General features: G+C 40.8%; 1 protein-coding gene across 1 annotated transcript; it reads left to right on the forward strand.

The window, feature by feature from the left end:
• The first annotated feature begins 66 nt into the window (after positions 1-66).
• On the forward strand, positions 67-23,644 carry Rad51c (RAD51 paralog C). Its single transcript, XM_034506170.2, has 9 exons — positions 67-687; positions 1,730-1,988; positions 2,808-2,974; positions 6,654-6,787; positions 8,408-8,539; positions 14,080-14,146; positions 15,243-15,303; positions 21,464-21,524; positions 22,750-23,644. The coding sequence occupies exons 1-9, from the start codon at positions 261-263 to the stop codon at positions 22,849-22,851; spliced, it is 1,410 nt and encodes a 469-aa protein (XP_034362061.1). The 5' UTR covers positions 67-260; the 3' UTR covers positions 22,852-23,644.
• Positions 23,645-25,304: the final 1,660 nt, after the last annotated feature.

Genomic DNA, 25,304 nt, shown 5'->3' on the forward strand with positions numbered 1-25,304 from the left:
GCCCCCCCAGGGTGGGGGGCTGGCCCACAATCCCTCGCGAGGGCGGGAAAAGCAAGGGGTCACCTAGGACGGGTCAAGGGGCACCATTCTTGTGGGGACACACAACAGGCCTTCTACAGGGCTTTTTGAATCTTTCACAGCAAGAAACTGCCAAATGATCAGCTGCTTCTACTACAACTTCCATCCAGGGGGATGACTCCCTTCAAAGATTCTTGAGGAACCCATGAAACAGGGCAGAGCGTGGCAAGGAAATAGGCCGCATGGGATCCACTTGGCCTGGTTACCATCCTCGCGTCTCCAGCCTCGCTTTTGTTTATTTCCACTGTCAAGCTATACCCGAAACGAGACTCGGACGAATGACACTAGAAAACAACGCTAAACGTGAACAGTTTGTGGGATTTCCTCAGCAGCAGCAAGGCCTCGTGAGCCTAGGCCGCGCGAGCCCCGCCCCTTACGCCACACGCATGACGTCACGCCGCAAGCCCCCCCCAGCGGGCGGGGTTTGGGCCTCTAGGGCTTTCGCGCCTCTCGCTGTACGTCACTGCGTGCGTAAGCGCCGAGCTTTCAAAATGCAGCGGGAATTGGTGGGTTTTCCGCTGTCTCCCGCGGTGCGCGTGAAGTTGGTGGCAGCGGGTTTTCAGACTGCCGAGGACGTCCTGGAGGTGAAGCCCTCCGAGCTCAGCAAAGGTAACGACTTCCGGCAGCCAGCTGATGCCCCGCGGCCGCTTGGCGCCGCCTCTGTCTTCGTTCTCCCGCCTCCGCCAAGCTGCTCTTTGACTCCGCTGTAATTCTCCTGTGGTCGGAACTGTGTGGAGCAACGTTTACTGATGGCTTTCTCCGTTCCCGTGCCCGCTAGATGCTTTGAGGAATGCCTCACTTAATGCTCCTCTTGGACCAGCGTGTCCAATCTATAGATGAAAGAACCGACTTCGCATCTTGAGGTTTCATGATAAACTGGGTTGGAAAACAGTCAGAAACCATGTAATTCTCGCTGTTCAAAGATCCTGGGGGGTGGGAAGTGAATTTGAGAAACGAAGGATTAGAGTAGGACTAGAGACACTTAAGTGAGAAAAGTAATAGAACAGTCCCTTAGACCAGGAGGAGAAAACTCTAGAAGACCTTCGTGATTCACGGGGAATACCCTCCCCCTGCCCCCCGACTTTTTTTTTCTCAGAGTTGTTCTTCAGGTTACATGTAAGTGGGAACCACTGCATCCTTAATGTACACAAATCCAAACTTGGCTGTGGTCACCCACTGTGCCAGTAATACTATGGGTATCTCTTTGCTGGTCACCCAAGAAGACAGAATGGAATCTGGTTTGCTTTTTAAGTGTTGTGTATTGAACTCATGGTTTTGCCAATGTTAGATCAACACTCCACCACAGAGCTACACCCCCTAGTCTAATTTTAAGTTTTACATAGTAGTGATGATGCTATCAGGGTAGCAGCAGAATGGTGGAGCACCAGCTAGCTGCTCATGCCCAAGGCCCCGGTTTAGATCCCCACTGCTAAATAACTAAATAACTGGGTAACTCATTACCGTGTTAGACTTTTGTTTGTTTCAAGAAGAGGTTTCTCAGTATAGTCCTGACTGTTCTGGAACTAGATCTGTAGACCATGCTGGCCTGCCTGTCTTCATGGTGCTGGGATTAAAGGCATAGGCTGCCATGCCAGGCTCTGAGTTACACTTTTTAATCTCTAATGTCAGATTTTTCTTATTTTATTTATAGAAGTTGGGATATCTAAAGAGGAAGCCTTGGAAACTCTACAAATTCTAAGAAGAGACTGTCTCACAAATAAACCAAGATGTGCTGGTACATCTGTGGCAAACAAGAAGTGCACAGCACTGGAACTTCTAGAGCAAGAGCATACCCAGGGCTTCATAATCACCTTCTGTTCAGCACTCGATAACATTCTTGGGGGTGGAATACCCCTAATGAAAACCACAGAAGTTTGTGGTGTACCAGGTGTTGGAAAAACACAGTTATGGTAAAATAGGACGTTTCCTACTTAAGGGTGGACTTAATGTAACAAATAGAATATTCTGCTGTGAGTTTGTAGTCAGGAAACCAAGAAGCATACGTTACTACTTTGAATGTATTCACATCAATTAGCTTGCCATTTATATTATCCAGGTACCCCATCTTCTTGATAAAGTTTTGATATCAAAAAAAATTTGGTTTTTTTGTAACATAGCCTGGTCACTAAACACATACACTCCTAATTAATTGGCTTCTGAGGTATATTTGTCAAATGTTTAAAAGGTGATTAATATATGATAAAAGTTCTGAACCAGGTTTGGTGACACGCTCATAATCTCATCACTCAGGGTATTGAAACAGGATTGATTCATAAACAATGTTTTGGACTATATAGCAGTATAGATCGGCCAGTGATATATAGCAAGACCCTGTCTCCCCCTCAAAAAATAGTGTCTACCTGATTATGGCACACCTCCATAAACATGGCAGTAAGGGTAAAATGGAGACTGAGATAAAAGGATTGAGAGTTGAAGGATCAGCCTGGGCCACATTGCCTGACCCTGACTCAAAGGGAGAAAATGTAAAGTGTTCAATTCCCAGCAACCTAAAACCCACTAAGACTTCCTTACTCATAATTTTGTACAACACTTTTATCTATTATCTATTGATTCATATGTATTTGGAGTTATGGAGAATTAGCCATATCTTTCGCCTTGGGGTATTTATTTGCATTTAGAAAACTTGATCTAGCTGATGATTATATGCAGTTTACAAAAGACATTTTAAATGGTTATGATAATGACTTGGTCATTTCATTTCTTGACAGTATGCAATTGGCAGTAGATGTGCAGATCCCAGAATGTTTTGGAGGAGTGGCTGGTGAGGCGGTGTTTATTGATACAGAGGGAAGTTTTATGGTTGATAGAATGGTAAGCCTGGCAACTGCCTGCATTCAGCACCTTCATCTCATAGCAGGAGCACACATGGAAGAAGGTAAGTTAAATACAGTTTGTATTTGTGCATATCTCAGACCTCAGTAAGACATTGTCCCAAACTGGAAGCTTAACTAGTTAAACTCCAATACTTTTGTTGCAAAATGATATACAGTGCTCTCCCCATAACCTAGGCTATGTCTGATCCTCTGTCTCAGTCTCCAAAATGCTGGAATGGTAGACCCATGTCATACCCTATTTGCCAGCTATTAACTTTTTTTTCTTGAAGTTTTTTTTTTTTTTAATTTATTTGTTTTATATATATGAGTACACTGTAGCTGTCTTCACATACACATCAGAGAAGAGGGCGTCGGATCCCATTACAGATGGTTGTGAGCCACCATGTGGTTGCTGGGAATTAAACTCAGGACCTCTGGAAGAGCAGTCAATGCTCTTAACTGCTGAACCATCTCTTCAGCCCCCCTCCTTTTTTTTTTTTTTTTTTTTTTTTTTTAAAGATTTTAATTAAAAAAGCCAATATTTTAGGGACTAGAGAAAGGACCTGGATCCAATTTTTAGCACCCACATGGCAGCTCACTCCTGTCTGTAACTCCAGTTCTGAGACTTCTGACACCCTCACACAGACATACATGTAGACAAGACATGAATGCACATATTAAAAGGAAATTACAAAAATATATTTTAAAGTAAGTGTTGCGTGTGTACGTATGGACACATGCATGTGTACAGGTGCCCACAGAGGCCAGAGGCAGCGGATCTTCCTGGAGCTAGAGTACAGAGGTTGTGATACAGACACTTAGAGTCAAACTCAGTTTCTAAGGAAAACCAGTTCATGTTTTTGTTGTTGGTGGTTTTGGTTTTTTTTAAACAAGGTCTTATTATGTAGCCCTGGCTGTCCTGGAACTCACTATGTAGACCAGGCTAGCCTCAGACTCAAAGAGTTCTGCCTGCTTCTGCTTCCTGAGTGCTGGGAATAAAGGCATGCACCACCACATCCAGCACAGTTCGTGTTCTTAACCACTGAGCCATCTCTCTGGCCCAGCAGCCATTACTTTTTATAAGTAATTGCAAAGTCAAACACTTTGGCCATTGAGATTGCTCAGCAGGTAAAGGTGCTTGCCACTCAGCTTGATGGTGTGACTTTGATCCCTAGAACCCATATGGTAGAATAAGAGAACGCACTCCTGAAAATTACTCTCTGATATCCACAGACACACTGTGGCATTTACATAAGAGTACACACACACACACACACACACACACACACACACACACAGCTTGTTAAAAACAAATTCATTGTTTATATATATGGGTTTTCAGTAGTATTTACAGGGTTCAGGCCAGAGATACTGGAAAGGTAGAAGACAAAATTCTTCTGTCTAAAGAGTCTTACCTTTGGCACAATCTGTACTTTAATAAACACCTTAAAGTCTTGCTGTACATTCAGTAGGTCTACTGAGGCACTGGGAAGTGAAGGTCTTAATGATTGGTTTATGGTTAAAGCTAAGTTTTTCTGGTGACCATTTTACTACCGTTGAAGAAGCCAGTGTCCTTATACTGCTTGGTTCCTGATGATGACCTTTCTAACTGGAGCTTTCTGCCTCCTTTGCCCTCCTGCTAGGTTACAGGTCTGAGCTACCCTGTGCTGCTAGTTTCTTTTTTCCCCCTTTGTTTTGTCCTTTGTTTTTGTCGCAGTGAGGATCAAACCCAGAGCCTTGTAAATGTCAGGCAAGCAGCCGTCACTGAGCTTCATTCCAGTTCTTGTCTTCTGTGAAGATCTGTGTATATTTGTGTATACACATGCTGGGCTGAACCCAGGGCCTTGCTCATAGTAGGCACCTCCAACTCCAGCCCCTGGTTGGTTTTGTTCTATTATGTTAAACTGTAAGTACTTTTTTTTAATTTGGCTTTTAAAGAAAGGATCCATTTCTGTTACTCAAACTGGCCTGGGACTTACTGTGTAGCTTAGGCTGGTCTCAAACTTGTAGTTTAAAGAGTTTCTGATTTTTAAAAATTTTTTTTAAATCATATTTATCATGATGTAGAGATGGCTTAGTTGTTAAAAGTACTGCCTTCTCTTCCAGAGGTCCTGAGTTCAATTCCCAGCACTCACATGGCAGCTCACAACCGTCCATCATAGGATCCAGTACCTCTTCTGGTGTGCATATATACATGCAGACAAAGCATCCTTTTACATAAATAAGTCTTTTAAAAAATCATTATTTAGTGTGTGTGTATGTGTGCATATGTGTTCACACATGCCACTGCACATATGTGAAGATCCGAAGAAAGTTTTTTTTTCTACTGTGTGGTTCCTATGGATTGAACTCAGTTTATCATCTTATCATGGATCCAATACATCAGAGGGGCTGAAGAGATAGTTTATTTGTTAAGAACTCTTGCTGCTCTTGAAGAGAACCCAAGCACCCATATAGCAGCTTATACCTGTCCTCAGCCTCAGTTTCAGGGAGTCCGATGTCCTCTTCTGGTCTTCATGGGCACCGTGCACATGCATGGTATACTTACATGGAGGCAAAACACCCAATAGCATTAAAATATTTTTAAAAACATTCTGAAATGTAATAATTAGTTTTTCATTTCAAAACCAAACTTTATATTTTTTGATTTTTATATGTTTGGGTGTTTTGACTGAATGTATGTCTGCAGTGTGTGTGTGTGCAGTGCCTTTGGAGGCCAGAAGAGGGCATTAGATCCCTGAGTTCCAGGGTGTTGTGAGCTGATTTGTAGGTTCTAGGAATCAAACCCTAGTTGCTCTGGAAGAGGAGTCAGTACTCTTAACCACTGGTCATCTTTCCAAGCACCCTTCTCCCTTTTATTTTTTGAGACATAGTCTCACCATGTAACTGGCTGAGGCAAGGCACATGGAGGACATGTGATGTTTGGAGGATATGAATAGGACTGAGTGACAGAGACAGCTTGGCTTGCTGGTACAGCAACACTTGTGGGTCGTGAGTCTTTGCTGATCTTCACTTCCCTGAAAGAGGCATAGCTGAGAACTCCTGGTGTTCTGTTGGTTCCTCCTGATGACTGGAGCAGAGGCTGAGGCCTGGCTGTCTCTGCTAGGCTGTGTCACTACTATTGCTAACCCGACTACTTAACTGGGCTGCTGGTGTACCCATGAAGTGTTTGTGAATAGATTGAGATGCTGCTAGGCAGCATCTAACTTGTGAACTGAACTACGGGAGTTGCTAGTTGTTACAAAGAACCTTTCTAAACAGGTCCACTTCCCATATTCTTTCTTTTTCACCATTTCTGGTGGATGGTGGGCTACAAGGGATACAAATAGGATTTGAAAAAATTAAAGTTGTAATAGGACAGCAATCATCAAAACACAGTTTAGCCGGGCGGTGGTGGCGCACGCCTTTAATCCCAGCACTTGGGAGGCAGAGGCAGGCGGATTTCTGAGTTCGAGGCCAGCCTGGTCTACCAAGTCAGTTCCAGGACAGCCAAGGCTACACAGAGAAACCCTGTCTCGAAAAACAAAACAAAAAAAACAAACAAACAAACAAAAAAAACAAACAAAAAAAACCCCACAGTTTAAAGTCATTTTGCAATGGTTGTGTTGTCTTTTAGAAAGTATGTTTTACAATGATACAAAGGTATTCCATTTTGTTATTAAAAATAACTTTTTATTTATGATAGGCACACTGTTAGAATAAGAACAACTAAGCTATTTAGGATTGCTTTGTTTGTTTCAGAACATCAGAAAGCCTTGAAGGATTTTACTCTTGAAAATATTCTTTCCCATATTTACTATTTTCGTTGTCATGATTACACTGAGCTGCTGGCACAAGTCTATCTTCTTCCAGACTTCCTTTCAGATCATTCAAAGGTATGGACCATACTGCTGAAATAACATCTTTGAGAGTGTTGATAATACAAAAATAAACAGTAGCACTAGTATAAACTTAATACCAGTTCAAAAGCCTCTTCTTTTCCTGCCCTACCACTTACTTCTTTTGCACATATATGTTATCCACATTTCAAAATAATGTATATTCATTGTATAGTCTTAAGTTCGGAATACCTGTTGATCACAAATCCAAACATTCTGGATTCTATTCTATTGAGCTATGTACCTATTCTTATGCCAGTTGGTTTTTTTTGTTTTTTGGTTTGTTTGGTGTTTTAAGACAGGGTTTCTTTATGTGTAGCCTTGGCTGTCTTGGGGTTCACTTTGTAGACCAGGCTGGTGTCAAACTCTCCTATGCCTCTGGAGTGTGTGCACACCAAACTTTGCTGACTTTGACTTCCCAATCACCCTGTCTTCATTCAAGTGGTGGGATCCAGGTTTGTGCTACTATAGTCGGCCTATTGTATCATCATCATCATCATTATTATTATTGGATTTTTTGAAACAAGGTTTCTTTTGAAACAAGGTTTCCAGGCTGACCTGGAACAGTGACATATGCATGTTAATACTAGTATTCAGATAATAATTACTGTAAAATCGTTGGATAAATACTTTCCAAAAGAAAGCCTTTGAAGGGCTGAAGAGATGGTTCAGTGGTTAAGAGCACTGAGTACTCTTCAGAGGTCCTGGGTTGGATTTCTAACACCCACATGGCAGCTCATAAACATCTATAAATCTGGTTCCAGGAGATCCTTGTGGTACACAAACTTACATGCAGGCAAAACACTAATACACATAAGATAATAAAATGAAGTTTAGGAGAAAACCTTTAAAGAGATAAAGATGAAGCTGTAGGAGGAGGGTACAGCTCACTCAGTGGTAGAGGGCTGACCATGCATGGGCCGTAGGCTTTATTCCCAGCATTGAGAAAGAAAACTGTAATTTTCATTTGTAGTTACTTAATTTGAGTTAGAATCCCACTGTATAGCCAAGCCTGGCCAGAAACTCATGAATCTCCTGCCTTTACCTCCTGTGTGCTGAGATTATGGATACATACTACCATGTTCTTTTTTTCATTTTTAATTGTATAAGTGACCGGAGGGCAGAGGAGGGCATTGGATGCCTTAGAGCAGTGGTTCTCAACCTTCCTAGTGCTGCAGCCCTTAAATACAGTTTCTCATGTCAACCATAAAATTATTTCCAGTTACTTTATACTTATAATTTTGCATCTTTTATGAATTAAAATGTAAATATTTGATATGTGCCCTCATGTGAAAGGGTCAGTCAGCCCCCAAAAGGGTTGTGACCCACAGGTTAAGAACCACTGGCCTACAGAGATCTGGGGTTAAAGGAAGTTGTGAACTGCCTGACATGGGTACTGGGAACTGAACTCAGGTCTTCTGTAAGAGCAGTATACACTCTTAATTGCTGAGCCATCTTTCCAGCTTCATCAGAAAATGCCCAGCTAGCTAGCTAGAGTTCTTTCTTTTTTCAGCCCAAATTTTAAGATTTATTTATGTAATGGAATGTGATTTAGAGATGCCATCTTTATTATAATTTTAACTCCAAACCTAATTTCATTCTCTCTTCTGTCTTTAGGTGCAGTTAGTGATAATAGACGGAATTGCTTTTCCCTTTCGTCATGACCTTGATGATCTGTCCCTTCGTACTCGATTACTAAATGGCCTTGCCCAACAAATGATCAGCCTCGCAAATAATCACAGATTAGCTGTAAGTATTATTAGTCAGAAGAATTTCATAGTTAAGACTATGAAATGTTAATGTCTAATTATTAATAATAATTAATGACTAATGTCAGATTCTGCCTGACTGTAATGTGAATATGGTTTGCGGGGTTGGTGGTGGTGGTTGTTTGTTAAAGCTTTGATAAATAGCCTGAAACTTGATAATGTAGTCCTGCCTGATCTTGAACTCTATCCTCCTACCTCAGCCTTCTTAGTGCTGAGATTTTAGATGTGTTACCATACATGGCTTTTAATGTAGATATCTTTTAGAAAAGCCAGGTTTTTTTGTTTTTGGGGTTTGTTTGTTTGTTTGTAATAATAGGGATTAGACCCAGAGCCTCATGCATGAATTATAGGTAGGCAAGTATCTACTACTGGGCTGCTGCATCAGTCCTAGAGCTAATTCTAGATTTGAAACATGAAGGGAGAAGTAAACATGAGGTTAGGCATACAGGACACCTGTTCGCTGTTGTGTCCATTCTGCAGCCACATCCTCCCACTGACGAAATACACTCCTCAAAAGACAGTGGACGATAAAAGTGCTTTTAAGTTAGTCTGTTTTGTTTTTGTTAAGGAAGTTCTTAGCACATGCCTGTAATATACCAAACACAAAGAGCTTCCTCTATAAAACTGGAAGCATTTTATTTTCCAGATCTTATTTTTAAGTTATATTTTATTTATTCTGTGTGCATGTACATGTGTTGTTGCATGTATCATAACACACTGTCAGAGGACAACTTGCAGAAGTCAGTTCTTTCTACTATCAGGTCCCAGGGGTCAAACTTAGGTTGTCAGTCTCCATGGCAAGTGCCTTTCATTGAGCCATCTTACAGGCCCATTTGCCACATTCTTTTTGCCAAAGCATAGTGCCCTTTGAATTATTTCTTACTGTTATTTGGAATTTAACATTGTTCACGATGGCATCCTGAAGATCCCCCAGTAGAGGGCACCCAAGACAAATAGGCTGTATAGAGTCAGTTGCTTAGGTTTGGTGGTTTGTTGTTGATGCTGTTTTTCTTTGTTGTTTTGTTGCTCCTGCTGCTCCAGCTCAGGACTTCAGACACGCTAAACAAACATTCTGCCATTGAGCTACATCCCCTGCCCTATTTTAATTTAGTTAACTCGCTCATTGTTCCTCTCTGCATTAAATCTATATAAATTTTGGCTTGTGTATGAATCCATGTATACATGATGGCACATGTACAAGTATGCATGGGCTTGTGGGCCAGAAGTTAGCATTGAGTGTCTTCCTCAGTCATTCTCCACCTTATTTTTACCTTTTTAAAAGTTTTATTTCTTTTGTGTGCCTCTGTGCATGTATGTGTGCACATATGCCATTGGTGTACATGTGGAGATCAGAGGATAACTTGTGGTAGTTGGGTCTCTCCTTCCACCATGTGTGTCCCAGGGAATATATTCACATGACAGGCGCCTTTATCTGCTGAGCCATGTCACTGTCGCACCCACCTTATTTTTTGAGACAAGGTCTCTTACTGAACCTGAGTTTGTCTAGGTTGTCTGTCTCTGCCCCCCTTAGCCCTGGGAATATAGATAAGCATCTGGACTCAGGTCTTCGTGCTTGCATGGCAAGTACTTTTTACTGGCTAGTCATCGTAAGTTCCCTTTCTCTTTTAAATGTCATTTTATATTACTAATAACCTGCAGAAAGGGTGTTTGAAAGCATGTTTTTTTTCATCTCTGTAGATTTGTGCGTTTGTGTGTTTGTGCATGTGTATACATGTGTTCCTGGAGGCCAGAGGTCAGCTTCAGACCCTCCTCAGGAGCTGTCTGCCTTCTTTTTTGAGGCTTAGTTTTCTGACTGTTCTGGAGCTTGGCAGTTAGGCTAAGATGCCTTTACTATCCAGTGGTAGATTGTAAAAAGACCAATACATGGGTCATTTTCACCTGGGGCCTGGGGAGCCAGGTTAAACCAAGTTCTCAGGCTTGTGTATCAAGCATTTTACCAACTGACCTGTCACACCCTTCTTTGGAAATATACTTTGTATTTATTTATTTCAAGACAGAATCTTGCTCTATATTCCTAGCTGGCCTAGAACTGACTATATAGACCAGGCTGGCCTTGAACTCACAGAGATTCTCCTGTAATTGTTTCCCAAGTGCTACGATTAAAGCTGTGTACCACCATGCCAGGCCTGAAAGTTATGTTCTCCTTAAAAATAAATTGTAGCTTTTGTTTTCCTGCATCTTTAGCAGTTTTGAGTATTTAAAAACATTTTAAATTTATTTATGTATATGAATGTTTTGCCTGTTTATATGTATATGTATCCTGTGTGCTTCTGGTGCATGTGAAAGTCAGAAAAAAGTATCAGATTCCCTGGAACTGTCATTAAGGATGCTTGTGAGATACCATATAGATGTTGGAAACTGAACCCAGGTCCTTTGCAAGAGCAACAAATATTCTTAACTGCTGGGCCATCTTATTCTATCCCCTTTTTGAGTGGTTTTGTTGTTGTTGTTTTGTTTTGAGACAGGGTCTCACTGTGTGGCTCTGGATACCCTGAAACTCACTATGAGGTTTAAAAGAAACCATATAATTGGACTTTTCTGTACTGAAAAATTAGTATCAGGAGCTGGGCATGGTAGTACATTCCTGTAATTCCAGCAGTCGGGCCACAAGTTTGAGGCCAACTTGATGTACATAGTGAGTTCTAGGCCAGCCAGGGCAATATATTGAGACTTTATCTCAAAAAACTAAAATAGAATTACTGTTGTGGCAGATATGGATGCTCATGCTTGTAATTTTAGCACTTGAGGAGGCAAGAGGATTGGGTTTAAGGTCAACCTCAGCTACATAGCAAATTCAAGGCCAGCCTGGGCTACGAGACCCTGGCTCAAAAAAAGGAAACAAATTTGGGTGCTCTAGGTGAGAGCACTTAACTGAAAGGGAGAGCACTTGAGTACAAATCTCTAATACACATGTCACCGTGCTTAGCGAGGCCACTAAGCCGGCTGACAAGCACACTAGCATACACACTCATGCCCATACACCACCGCATTCCCCACAAGCACACTAGCACACACACTCATGCCCATACACCACCGCATTCCCCACAAGCACACTAGCATACACACTCATGCCCATACACCACCGCATTCCCCACAAACACTGATATATTCTTAACCCCTCCTCCATGTATTGACATTACTTTTTCAAGGATAGGGGGCTAGAAGAGATGGTACATCAGTTAAAAGCACTGACTGCTCGTTCAGAGGACCCAGTCTTGATTCTCAGCACCTACTGGTGGTTCACAAACATATGTAAGTCCTGTCCCAGGGAATCTGATGCATCACATAAAATAAAAGTAAAATGAAAAAGATATTATTTGGGTGAGGGATGTAGCTCAGTTTTAGAGTTTATGTTTAGCATGCCCAAGAACCTAGGTTTAGTAGCATCTAAAAGTCCAAGTGCTAGTTGTCAAAATGTAGAATATTTTCCCTCAACTCTTTGTTTCATCCATGATGATTAATAACACTTTCATTTTGAATAAAATAGCAGTTGAATAACAGAGTTTCTTGTTAACCTGGTTACTGTGTTGTTTTTGTTTTTTTAACTTTTATGTGTGCATGAGTGTTGTGCCTACATAATATGTTTGTACACCATGTACACGCTGTATCCAAGGAGGTTAGAAGATGGTATTGGATCCCCTAGGACTGGAATTATAGATGTTAGTTAGCCACTTGGATTTTATTGTTTTCTCAGGGTAGGGTCTCATTTAGCTCAAACTCACTACCCTGAACTCTTTTTTTTTTTTTTTTTTTTTTTTTTTTCTATAGAAACACGGTTTCTTTATGTAGTCCTGGCTGTCCTAGAACTTACTCTGTAGACCAAGCTGGTCTCAAACTCAGAGATCCACCTGCCTCTGCCTCCTGAGTGATGAGATTAAAGACACATGTGCAGGCTTGCAGATTTTTTAGCTCAGTGGTAGAACATTTGACTAGCAAGTACAAGGCCCTGGGTTCAGTCTTCAGCTCAGGGGACCGCCCCCCCCCCAAAAAAAAAAAAAAGACAAAAGACAGACGTGCTACCACTGCCCGGCAACTCCGAACTCTTCTTGATCTGCTTTTCTTTTTAATTTGAGACAAGGTCTAACTATGTAGCTTTGGCTGTCCTGAAACTCATGTTACTAGGCTGGTCTCAAACACATAGCAATCTACCTACCTCTCTATTCCAAGTGCTGAAATTAAAGGTGTGCCCCACTCTGCCCAGCTGTTTACTTTTATATTGATGTGACAAAACACCTTGACCAAGGCAATTTATAAATACAAGACATGTATATATAAAATATAAAAGAAAGCATTTAACTGGGCTTAAAGGTTTCAGAGGGCTTAAAGGCGTGTGCTACTTTATTGAATTCCAGGCCTGCTTCTGCTTCTTTAGTGCTAGGATAAAAGGCATATAAAGTGAAATTTAAAATTTGAATTTTAAAAAGTGAAGTTTCAAAGGAGGGGAACTAGAGAGGTAGCTCAATGGATAATGTGTTTGCTTTGGTAGCATAAGACCTGTGTTCAGAGCCCCAACATTTCCATATGAGCATGGCCATGTACTCCTGTACCCCCAGCACTGCTTGAAGGTCAGGATGGGGAAAGGATTCCCACAGGGGCATCTGAGGCTTTTGCCAGCCAGCCAGTCTAACCAAAACAGGAATTCTACATTAAATGAGAGACTCTCTCAAAAAAAATGAGATAGATGCTTGGAGGTGTTGTCACGGACCTTTAATCCCAGCACTCAGGAGGCAGAGGCAGGTAGATCTCTGAGTGTGAGGGCAGCCTGGGCTACAGAGCTAGTTCTAGGACAAGGAGACCCTGTCTCAAACTACCCCCAACACCCTCCAAAAATCCCAAATCAACCAAGAATTCTTTGTTCCTTCAGATTTTTTTGGTCAGTTATATCATGTATTCTGGTAACATATTAACATAATATTTTTGCAGATAAATGCAGATTTTTATTTTTAAATTTTCAAACAAGAGCATATTCCCCTCTTCTCTTCCCTTTTAAAAAAGATTTATATATTTTATGTATATGAGTACACTGTAGCTGTTTTCAGACACACCAGAAGAGGGTATCAGGTCCCATTACAGATGATTTTGTGCTACAATGTGGTTGCTAGAAATTGAACTCAGGACCTCTGGAAGAGTAGTCAGTGCTCTTAACCGCTGAGCCATCTCTCCAGCCCCTTCTCTTTCTTTTTCATCAGAAAAACTTATAATTTTTAGAGAGTTACTTAATTTGTGTGTATATTTTGCCTGTGTGCATGTCTTTGTACACATGTGGGCCTGGTGTTAGAGGAAGCCATAAGAGAATATTAGGTCTTCTGGACCGAAAGTATAGATGGTAGTGAGACACCATGTGAGTTCTGGAAACTGAATCTGGGTCCTACAACCACTGAGTCACCTTCCAGCCTCTAATATATTTTCTTTTAACTTATTATATTCAGAATATTAAACTCACAGGACTGTTTATATATAAGTTTTATGCCCTAACTTTCTTATATTTTGTTTTTATAGGTTATTTTAACTAATCAGATGACAACAAGGATTGATAAAAATCAAGCTTTGCTTGTTCCTGCATTAGGTCTGTAAGTAAATGAGTGAGATAATACTTTTTTCCCCCCTCGATTTGGTTTTTTAAGATGGTTTCTCTGTGTAGTCCTTGAACTCAGAGATCTGCCTACCTCTGCCTCCCAAGTGTTAGAATTCCTGGCAGGCCTGGAATTCAATATATAGACCACTATACCTGGCTCTGAGATAAAAAGATTTTTAACATTTTTTTCTACATTTTCATTTTATGTTTGATGCATGCTATAAGCTTTTGAAAATAAAGACTGTCTTATTCACTGACCACATTGATTAAATAGCTGCTGTCTGACACCTATGTGTCAGAAATCTGAGAAGTAAATATTCAAAATAGGTTTCTAAACATTAAAACCCCAGTCTTAGACAGGAAGGAGAATAAGTCTATTTAATGACAAATCATACTCTGTAAACAAGTATCACTGTATTTCTAGCATTGTGATTTTATTAGAACACAATGCTTCAAGATCTAGCTCCACTGGAATTCAATAATACTCTCTGTGGCAAAGATGGTAATAACAGATGTAGCCCTAGCTACTGAGGAAGCTGAAGTAGGAGGATCTCTTTAGCCCTGAAGTCCTGGACTACACAATGAAACCTGCATGGCAGCTCATCTTTATTTTTTATTTATCTTTTTTTTTTTTTTTTTTTTTTTTTTTTTTTTTTTGGTTTTTTGAGACAGGGTTTCTCTGTGTAGCCCTGGAACTTACTCTGTAGACCAGGCTGGCCTCAAACTCAGAAATCCGCCTGCTGCTGCCTCCCGAGTGCTGGGATTAAAGCCGTGCGCCACCACTGCCCAGTGGCAGCACAGTCTTTAATCCCAGCACCCCAGAGACAGAAGCATGCAGAGTTCTCTTAATTCAGACCAGCCTGTGCTACATATTGAATTCCAGGCCTGCCAGGACTATAATGAGACCATGTTTCTGGGTGTCAGAAAACTCTATTACTCTTGGGATTGTACTCATATACAAGAGGTTTTGAAACAAAGAATATTCTTATTTTTAGTTTTGTAAAGTAATATTGTAGTTGACCAGACATTCTAAGTAACTTAGAAAATTCTAAAGGTACTTTATAGTAATTTTTTTTTTTTCTTTTAGGGGAAAGCTGGGGACATGCTGCTACAATAAGGCTAATTTTTCACTGGGAACAAAAGCAAAGGTCAGTATAGAAATAAGTTCATAACTTCAGAATATCAATCTAATTATACTCAACACTTAGTGGTTTGTTAACATCAGTCCCCAGCTTGAGGTTTACAGTGACCCATAAACCACTTCTGTTGTTGCCTTGTTTGACATCAGTTAGAGCAAACATAGAAACACGTTGTTAATACTGCGCATTCAGCCACACAGGGAATTCTTTGTATATTTAAATGATGGTGTGAATGCACCTGGAACATGTAGGTGGCTAAGGAATTGCTGCCTTCTGATAGTCTTTGAAATCACATCTTAGCCATGAAGTAGGAGGAGGTACCCTGTGTTCCCAGAGGAGACTGAAAGAAGAATAAATCAGGACAAAAGGAAAACTTTGAGGTTAATGTTAGGACTAATATATGTGGAAAATAGGAGAGTTTTTCTTAGTGCTTAATATAGTTCTTGCATGAAATTGTGTCTGCCATTTTTTCCTTTTATTACCCATGTATTTACCTGCCTTTCACAAGTATTGTTCTTTAAAATAAAATCATGGCAGCATGAAGCCTTTGTATTTATTTCTAAAGCTGCTGAGCAAGTGAATGAACCAGCTTTCCTTTTCTTTAAAATAGGCCATTGAAAGCTATGAAGTCTTTTATTCTGAACTTCAAAAGCTGCCAGATTTATGCCAGCCTTTCTGCTTTGTGATTAATTGACATAACCTAGAGAACTTGGTATGGAAGTGCTCTAATAAAGGGGGAAACTGAGGCAGTATGTAGGGCGATATTTAGCTCAGTCAGTGATACTGCTTTGCTTTGTTTGTGTTTTTAAACTGCATTATGTGCCACCTTCTAATATTCTTTGAAATCTATACTGTAGCTAGCTAGGTGTGTTGGCACATACCCAGAGTTCCAGCACTCAGAGACTGAGGCAGAATAGCCTGAGTTTGAAGCTAACCTAGGACAGAGTGAAACTGCATAAAAAGAAAAGAAAGCCATATCATGAAACTATTTCATGTTCAAAAATCTTGGGGGGCAGGAGGTTTGATACTTGGTCTCTCTGTGTAGTCCTGGCTGGCTTGGAACTCACAGAAATCTTCCTGCCTCTGCCTCCTGAGTGCTGAGATTAAAGGCATACACCACTACTCCCAGCTGTATTTAATTTTTAAAATGAATTTATTTTATGTGAGTATTTTGCCTGACTTTTTGCATGTAAGTCTGTGCAACACGTACATCCCTGGTGCCCACAGAGGTCAGAAGAGGGCATCAGATCCCCTGGGACTGGGGTTCTAGATGGCTGTGGGCTGCCATGTGAGTGCTGGGAACTGAACCCAGAACTACAAGTGGCCTAACCTCCATCTTTCACTACAACATCTGATTTTATGTTTTGCTTTTTTTTTTTTTTTTTTTTTTTTTAAAGATTTATTTTATGTATGTGCATACCCTGTAGCTGCCTTCAGACACACCAGAAGAGGGCATTAGATCCCAGTACAGATGGTTGTGAGTCAACATGTGGTTGCTGGGAATTGAACTCAGGACCCCTGGAAGAGCAAACAGTGCTCTTAAACGCTGAGCCATCTCTCCAGCCCTATATTTTGCTTTTAAGAGAGGATCTTACTATGTACCTCTGACTAGTCTGGAACCTACTATATAGACCAGGCTGCCTGTACCTCCCCAGCACTGGGATTAAGGGTGTCAGTACCACATGTGTGCAGTAATGTCTAATTTTTAACCTCTGACAAATGACAGAATGACATTCCAACAATTCTTAAATGATTTTGTCTGTGTCCTTATATTATGTGGGTTCTCCAATTTGCATATTCATGATAATATGAGGCCAAGATTGTTCTTTGCCAAGAAGATCTGGTGGTAGAGTGGAGTAATACATCACACCCCCACACAGCACTTCCTATGTGTGCTCAGCTTTAGAGCACACATTGTACTTCTGTCTTGTTTCTGCCTGACCCAAACTCTGTAGTTCAGCCATATGTTAAGCTTCTTCTCACTGGGGCTAGGAGCCAAGAGATTCTTTTTGGTTTGGTTTAAAAAGATCTCTTGAAGAAAAGATTTTTTGAGATGCAGACATGACATACAAATTTTTTTACCTAGAAATTTGAAGAGGATTTTCTAAGTTGAAAGCTTAATTAATTCCCTTTTTACTTTATAATTTATTTTTCCTTTAGAAAGCCCCGCCTGGCCTAGAACTCTTAGCAATCCTCCTGCCTCCTGCTTTATTAGCATTATAGGCATAAGCCACCACATCTGCTGTTCCCTTGGATTCATACTGACTTTGTAAAGCCTTCTTGAAATTTTACTACCTTTTTGCTTTGATATAGTATCATAGACCTGCTCTTGAGGGGAAGGTGTGGGTTCAAGACCAGTCTGAGGTGCATGGTAATACTGTCTCAGTTTATCATTCCCTACCAGCAAGTGAGTGAGCAAGAAATTACTGCTTGTTAATAAGTTCTTCAGCCGGCCGTGGTAGCACACACCTTTAATCCCAGCAGGTGGATTTCTGAGTTTGAGGCCAGCCTGGTCTACAGAGTGAGTTCCAGGACAGCCAGGGCTACACAGAGAAACCCTGTCTCGAAAAACAAACAAACAAAATAATAATAGTTTCTTCAAACATTCAGGCGTACTTGGCACTTTTTTGGACACACTGGTATTGTAAGATGACTTACAAGATGAGCTAGTTTTTTATTGAGTCAAAAGTAAGGGTTTTTCTTTATTATATATTTACTTGTTTACTTTCTCTTTTTGTGTGTGGGGGGCATGTGTGGGGCTGTGTGTGTGTAGGTGTGTGTATAGGAGTTGGTTAGCTGGTTCTTTCCCTCTACCAAATGGGTCATGGGGACATTGAACTCAGGTGGTCAGGAAAAAAGTGATTCTTTTGGGACTTAAAGTGTAGTTCAGTGGGGTAGTGCTTGTCTGGCTTGTTCGAGGCCCACAGCTTAATTTTTTTTTTTTTTTTTTTTTTGGTTTTTCGAGACAGGGTTTCTCTGTGTAGTCCTGGCTGTCCTGGAACTCACTCTGTAGACCAGGCTGGCCTCGAACTCAGAAATCCACCTGCCTCTGCCTCCCAAGTGCTGAGATTAAAGGCATGCGCCACCACTGCCCGGCCCACAGTTTACTTTCTAATACTTCCTTACCTTAAGAAAATGAAAATTCCCAAACTATGACTTTTCTAAAATGTATGATTAAAATATATTTTGCCTCTGAAATACTGTGATTAAAGATATCTGCCATTATGCCCAGCTAAAGAGAAATTACTTTATTGTTTGTGGTATTGATAATTGAACCCAGGGCCTCTTGCATGTCAGGCACACACTGCACTGTTAAGTCACATTCATAGACCTTGTTGGATTTTTGTTGTTTTGTTTTTTGTCTTTTTTTTGTTTGTTTGTTTGTTTTTATTTTTTGGCTTTTCTTTCTCTCTCTCTCTCTCTGTCTCTCTTTCTTTAGAATTATTTATTTATTTTATGCATATGAGCACACTGTAGCTGTCTTCAGACACACCAGAAGAGGGCATCGGATCCCATTACAGATGGTTGTGAGCCACCATGTGGTTGCTGGGAATTGAACTCAGGGCCTCTGGAAGAGCAGTCAGTGCTCTTAACTGCTGAGCCATCTCTCTAGCCGGTTTTTGGTTTTTCTAGACGGGTTTTTCTGTGTAGCCCTGACTGTCCTGGAACTAGCTCTATAGACCAGGCTGGCCTCAAACTAAGAGATCCACCTGCCTCTGCCTCCCGAGTGCTGGAACTAAAGACCTGAACCACCACTGCCTGGATCCCATATTGTCCTTATATGTGACTCAGCAGTTAGTTTTTATGTTAACTTATAGAATTTATGACATTTTGGGTTCTATTAGTTTTGTTGTTTTGTTCTGTTTTGCTTTGTTTTTTGGTGTGGGCGGTTAGGTGTTCTACCTGCATGTGCAGTGCCCTCAGAGCTCAGAAGAGAGACCCTGGAACTGGAGTACATAAGGTTGTGAGCTCCCATCTGGGCACCAAGAAAAGGATTTAGGTTCTCTGGAAGAGAAGCCAAAGAGCTCTTAACTGTTGAGCTATCCTTTAAGCCCCAATCGTTTTCAAAGTAAAAAAAGTCTTTGATTGTTTGTTTCATGAATTATGCTTTAAGGAGAGGGGCATTTTTGAAATTAGGAAAGTTAATAAATAATAAACTAGATGTTCTTTATAGTTTAGTTTTGAAAATAAGCTAAGCTTGGTGGCGTATGCTTGTAATCCTAGCATTTGGGAAGTGATGACAGGAAGATTAGGAATTCAAGACCATCCTTGGCTACATAGTAAATTCAAAACTAGACTGCCCATATGAAATCCTGGCTCAAAAACAAATGAGTATTATATTGTAAAGAAACTAATAAAAGTCTATGATTGTTTCCTGTTAAGTTAGAATCTATATTACATAAAACTCCAAAAAAAAAAAAAAAAAGAAACTGTAGTTTTAGCTGTATTTATACAGCTGGCTGGCATTAAGTACATCCATATTCTTATATGGCCTTCACTACCATTTATTCCAGAATATTGTCATCTTCTTTACTTCAGTGTTAAATAACAGTGTTGTCCCTGGCAACCACTGTTCAACTCTGTCTGATTTGATTATTCTAAGAACCAAATATAATTGAAATCATACAATATTTGATTTACTTATTTCACTTAGAATAATGTCTTCAAGGTTCATTTTGTAGGCATGTCAGAATTTTCATCCTAACAATGAGAGGGATGAGAGAGAGAGAGAGACAGAGAGAGGTATTCCATATTTTATTTATTTATCTCTTAGTAGACATTGTTGCTTCAGTCTTTTTGCTGTTGTGAATGACTTAAATATTTTAGAAATAATTGTAGGATGATAACTCAGTAGTGAAGCACTTTCCTAACTTGTATGAGGTCCTGAGTTCAGTTTCCATCATCACAAAAGAATAATTCCTTTTTTTTTTTTTTTGAAACAGGGTGGTGTATCTAGGGTGCCCTCAAAGGTCTATGTGGCCTAGGTGGTCCTTGAGCTTACAACAGTCCTCACAGCCCACTCCATCTGCTTTAGCTGCAGGTGTGCACCACCACATCAAGCTCCTTAAAAGAAACTTGAAAGATTTTTATGTTCTTGCTCTTCACACTATTTGAATGTAGTTATTAAAAGTGTAGATTGTGGAGTTGAGATGGTGAGTCAGGCCATAAAGGGCTTGCTGTGCAGACATAAGAACAGGAATTTGGATCCCCAACACCCACATGAAAAAGTCACGATGGTGTGCACTTGCAGTCCTAGCATTGGGGAGGAAGAAATCGTAGGATCTCTAGGACTTGCTGGACTCTAGGACAGCAAATTTAGTAACTGATTGAACCCTAGAATCAGTGAAAGAACCTATCTGAAAAAACAGTAAAGAGATTTAATTCAACCTCTGACCTTCACGTGTATATGCACACATACAAAAAGAGCTTTAGCTGGGTGGTGGTGGCACATACCTTTAATCCTAGCACTGGAGAAGCAGAGACAGTCTGATTTCAAGGCCAGCCTGGTCTACAGAGTGAGTTCCAGGTGGTTACAACTGTCTGTAACTCCACATCTCCAGGGGATCTGATGCTTCCCTGAGGGTGCTTGTACCCATGTATACATACCCACATACAGACACACACCCCTGCACATAATTAAAAATAAGAATAAATCTTTAAAATCATACATGTGTATACAAGTCTGCTTACTTTTTAGGGGGAGGATAGGCTATGATGTAGTCCAGAGCCTCAAACTCTCCATATAGTGAGAATGACAACCCAGGCTGTCCTGGACCTCACTATGTAGATCAGGCTTGGCCCCAAACTTAGAGATTCAGGTGTCTCTGCCTGGATTAAAGGCCTGTGCCACCATACCCAGATTTTTAATTTTTAAAAACTTTTTAATTATTATTATTTTTTTAAGATTCAGGCTGGCCTTGAACTCCTGAATTTAAAAAAAAAAAAAAAAAGTGCCTCTGGTTAACTGAGACTGAAAAGCACCCACAGCACTGCCCTGTGAGGAGAGGTTTCATTTTGCTTTTTTCAATATATTTCTTTTTGTTTTGTGTTCTTGAGAACACATAATGCAAGCATAGTATAGGACTCTGTACATTTAAATTATAAAACCAGTCATGTGACCTAATTAATTGAGGTAATGTGTTTATATGTATTTTTTTTCTCCAAGCAGATTTGCAACATTGTACAAGTCACCAAGCCAGAAGGAGTCCACAATACCATTTCAGATCACAGTCAGTATTATTTCATCACAGTGGGATTTTGCAGTTGTTGGGCAGTAATTATCTGAAGAGGTCATGTACAAATCGCTTCTGTTAATCTTGTAAGCAGCAAGCATATCTGAGGATAGTTTAGATGTGAGAACATTATCAAAATAGTATTTACACAGTACTGTAGTCACAGTTGAACTGAAATTTATCTTTGAGAACAGATGAAATATTTATGTATGTTCCATGGCATATGTAAAGTCTATTCAAGATTTTTATGTTGGAAGTGTTTCAGAAAGGAAAATGTATAATGGGACATGATGGCACAAGCCTGGACTTGGGAGACTGAGGCAGGGGGATCAGTCGTATAAGGCCAGCCTAGGCAGCATGAGAGCCTGTCTCACACATTTGTGTTTCTACACTAATATTAATAATTTTGACCAGTAGATGTGGAAACACTTGAGACAACATTAATTTCCTGAGCATTTATATCATTGGACTCTAGGCCCAAGTTGGCCTCAGACTCACTACAGAGCTGAGCGTGACCTGGAGCTTCTTTGTTTTGAGACAGGGTTTCTCTGTTTGCCCTGGCTGTCCAGGACCTCACTCTGTAGACCAGGCTGGCCTCACATGCGCCACCACACTCAGCAGTCCCTTATTTTTATAAAGAGAAAACTAAAAATGGAAAGCAGTTCTGAAAGTGAATTTTCCACTTAGTTTTTACACTAACCTCATTTAACGTACATTAACCTGTTCTCAATTATTTTGTCTTGTTTGAGAAGAGGTCTTGTTATTTAGTCCAGGCTGGCCTTGAACTTTTGACTCTCCTGCCTCCACTGCCTAAATGATGCTATTACAGATGCATGCCACATGCCAGGCAGAGTAATTTTACTATAAAATGATTTGTGAAATGCCTATGTGGCCGTACACACTACTTCTTTCTACTTCTCCCAGCTGAGGCACCATAAGACTTCTTACGATTCTTTCTAGAGAACTAGAAAGAATTTTGTTGTTGTTAACTTGGACATCACCACAGGTCAGGTCTTAGAGAACACCCTTATGTGGTGTTATTTTTATGTAATGTGTGCTCTTTATAGACGAGCACTCTGGGTTAGACTACCTGTAAAGTTTGTCCTCTCAATTCAATGATTGATAAATCCTCTTCCAAGAATAACATAGCCTCTTTAAAGACTATTTGGAAAACTAATCTTTTAAATTATCTTTTAACTGTGTGTGTTTCCCTATCCTGCAGCCTCAGGGATTTAGAGATGCTGTTGTCACTGCTGCCTCATCACAGAGAGAAAGTTCTTTGAATTTTCGGAAACGGCCACGAGAACCAGAAGAAGAATGCTGACCAAATACTAATATCAGTGCATCCAGATAACTGATGATGTGCTATTCAGTGTGGTATGTATGCATGCATGCATGCATGTACACTGTGTGTGTGCTGGTGCCTACAAAAGCAAGCTGAAGGTGATGGATCTCATGGAACTGGAGTTACAAGTAAAACTGAACCACCATGGAGGTGCTAGGAACCAGACCCTAGTCCTGCAAGAACCAAAAATGTTCCTAACTGCAGAGCCATCTCTCCAGCTCCTCCACCCTGACTCAGGCAGGTTTCTTCTTTTGTCTCTTCAACCTCCAGGTCCTCATACTGTGGCTACTTTTGATTTTGCCTCCTTTCTCACTAGGAACATTGGGATACTGGTGTGTAGCAACAGGTGTGGGCTCTGGTAATTGAACTCAGGTTGTCAGGCTTACATAGCAAGTCCTTTTATCCACTGAGCATCTTTCCAGGCCTTCCACCTTAAATTTTAAGAAAAAATCTCTTACTGAACATGGGGCTCACTGACTTAGAGAGCCACCTGTCGACCACCCAGCACCAAGATGCACAGATATGCTGTACTAGCTTTTATATGCTGTTCTCATGCCTGCATGTCAGGTGCTTTGCCACAGAGCCATTTCCCTAGCTCCTGAAAAGATTTTCTGAAGCACTGTTCTATAATTATATTTTAATGTGTTTTTATTTTGAGAAATGTGGAAAGCTGATCTTATGTTACCTATCTGGATTTACCACCCAGAGTAGAAAATTTCTTTGTCAATTGCCTAAAAAAATAATAGAAATAAAACACTATAATACATTTTAAGTGTGTGTGTAATATGTGTCTGTGTGTTGCCAACTATGTGGAGGTCTTCAAAGCCTCGAAGAGGGCATCAAGTCCCCAGCACTGGACTTATGTGTGGTTGGCTGCCAGAGATGGGTTCTTAAGAAATAAATGCTGAGTCATGTCCCATCCTATCTTAATATTCTTACTTATTCTTAAATGTAGCTTTGGGGGCCTAGAGAGAGGAGCACTTGTTGCTTGAAAGATCTGGATCAGTTACCAGCACCCAGTAACTCCAGTTCCAGAGGATCTGTCCTCCATGGACACTTAAGCATGTATGTGGTATACATACATACATGTAGGCAAAACAAACAAATATGAAATAAAATTAAAAATAAACAAATATAGCTTTGAAAAGAATTAGCATATCACTAGTTAGTTGGGTTGGTGGTTTGGTCTGCCGACTCCTGGTCTACATGTCTGCCTTGCTGCTGGGTTGCCCAGAGCACCTCCTGCAAACCATTGTTGGAGGCAGAACACAGTCTGTAATGGGGGTTGAAGGTCTGTGTCTCCCCTTGGTGTCTATACACCAGGGGAAGGCTGAGCCCTAAAGAGGGGCAGAAGCCAGTTTGGTTCCAAGTCAGTGCCAAGAGTATGGGAGGGGCTAGAAGAGGAGGCCTTCTGAGGATTGAGGCCTAACTATGCCCCTCCCCGCACTGTGATCCTTGATGAAGGGATGGTCCTTGCTTGTCCAAACTGTTTTCTTTGATGGATGTGAATGCATACACCTTACTCAGGGTGAACCAGGGGTTACTACCTTTTGCAGGAAGAAACGCCCAAGAAGGGAAACTAATCAGCCTAATACTCAAGGCCTATGTAGATACCTCATTAGAATGGAGAACTCCAGGTTCTTATGCTATGTGACTGATTGGTATTATGATTACATGTTCCAGAACAGATAAAGCTTGGCAGGGATCTGGTTTGACTCCTGTCATTTTCAACTCTGAAATTCCCTGGGGTCTGAGCCTGTTCAGCCTTACCAGTTCTGTCTGGTGGCACAGTCTGCTTGCCCCACAGTTGGCTGCTTGTGGTGTATGTATGTATGTATGTTTGAATAGATTTGCCTCACATAGATTCATGTATTTGAATGCTTGGCCTTTGGGGAGTAGCATGATTAGGTGTAACGTTGGAATAAGTGTGGCCTTGTTGGAGGAAATGTGTCACTGTGGAGGCAGGCTTTTAGGTCTCCAATGCTCAAGTCATGCCCATTGTGACACACAGTCTCCTGCTGTCTGTGGATCAAGATGTAGACACTCTTAGCTCCTTCTCTAGCAACCTTGTCTGCCTACATGCCACCATCCTTTCAATTGCAATGATAATGGACGTTTAGGCAGCCCCAAATTAATTTTTTTTTCTTTGTAAGAATTGCTATAATCATGTTGTCTCTTCATAGCAATAAAACTAAGCCTCTCTCTCTCTCTCTCTCTCTCTCTCTCTCTCTCTGTGTGTGTGTGTGTGTGTGTGTGTGTGTGTGTGTGTGTGTACATATCTTATTATGTTCCCTGACTGACCTGGAATTCACTATGTAGACCAGGCTGGCCTCAAACTCAAGAGATCTGCCTGTCTGCCTTTGGGATTAAAGGTGTACAGTCCATACCTATAGTTAATTTTGTGGATAGTTTTACAAATTTGAGCAGATGAA

The sequence above is a fragment of the Arvicanthis niloticus genome, chromosome 6 (genome assembly GCF_011762505.2).
Source record: "Arvicanthis niloticus isolate mArvNil1 chromosome 6, mArvNil1.pat.X, whole genome shotgun sequence".
Taxonomy (NCBI): Eukaryota; Metazoa; Chordata; class Mammalia; order Rodentia; family Muridae; genus Arvicanthis; species Arvicanthis niloticus.

What these genes read in the sequence shown, in the direction of transcription:
- Rad51c (XM_034506170.2), top strand. Translation starts at nt 261, where the DNA reads ATGGGATCCACTTGGCCTGGTTACCATCCTCGCGTCTCCAGCCTCGCT. An exon ending in TCCTTTCAGATCATTCAAAG is followed by an intron (nt 6,788 to 8,407) that starts GTATGGACCATA and finishes TTCTGTCTTTAG; the next exon opens with GTGCAGTTAGTGATAATAGA. An exon ending in CACTGGGAACAAAAGCAAAG is followed by an intron (nt 15,304 to 21,463) that starts GTCAGTATAGAA and finishes TTCTCCAAGCAG; the next exon opens with ATTTGCAACATTGTACAAGT.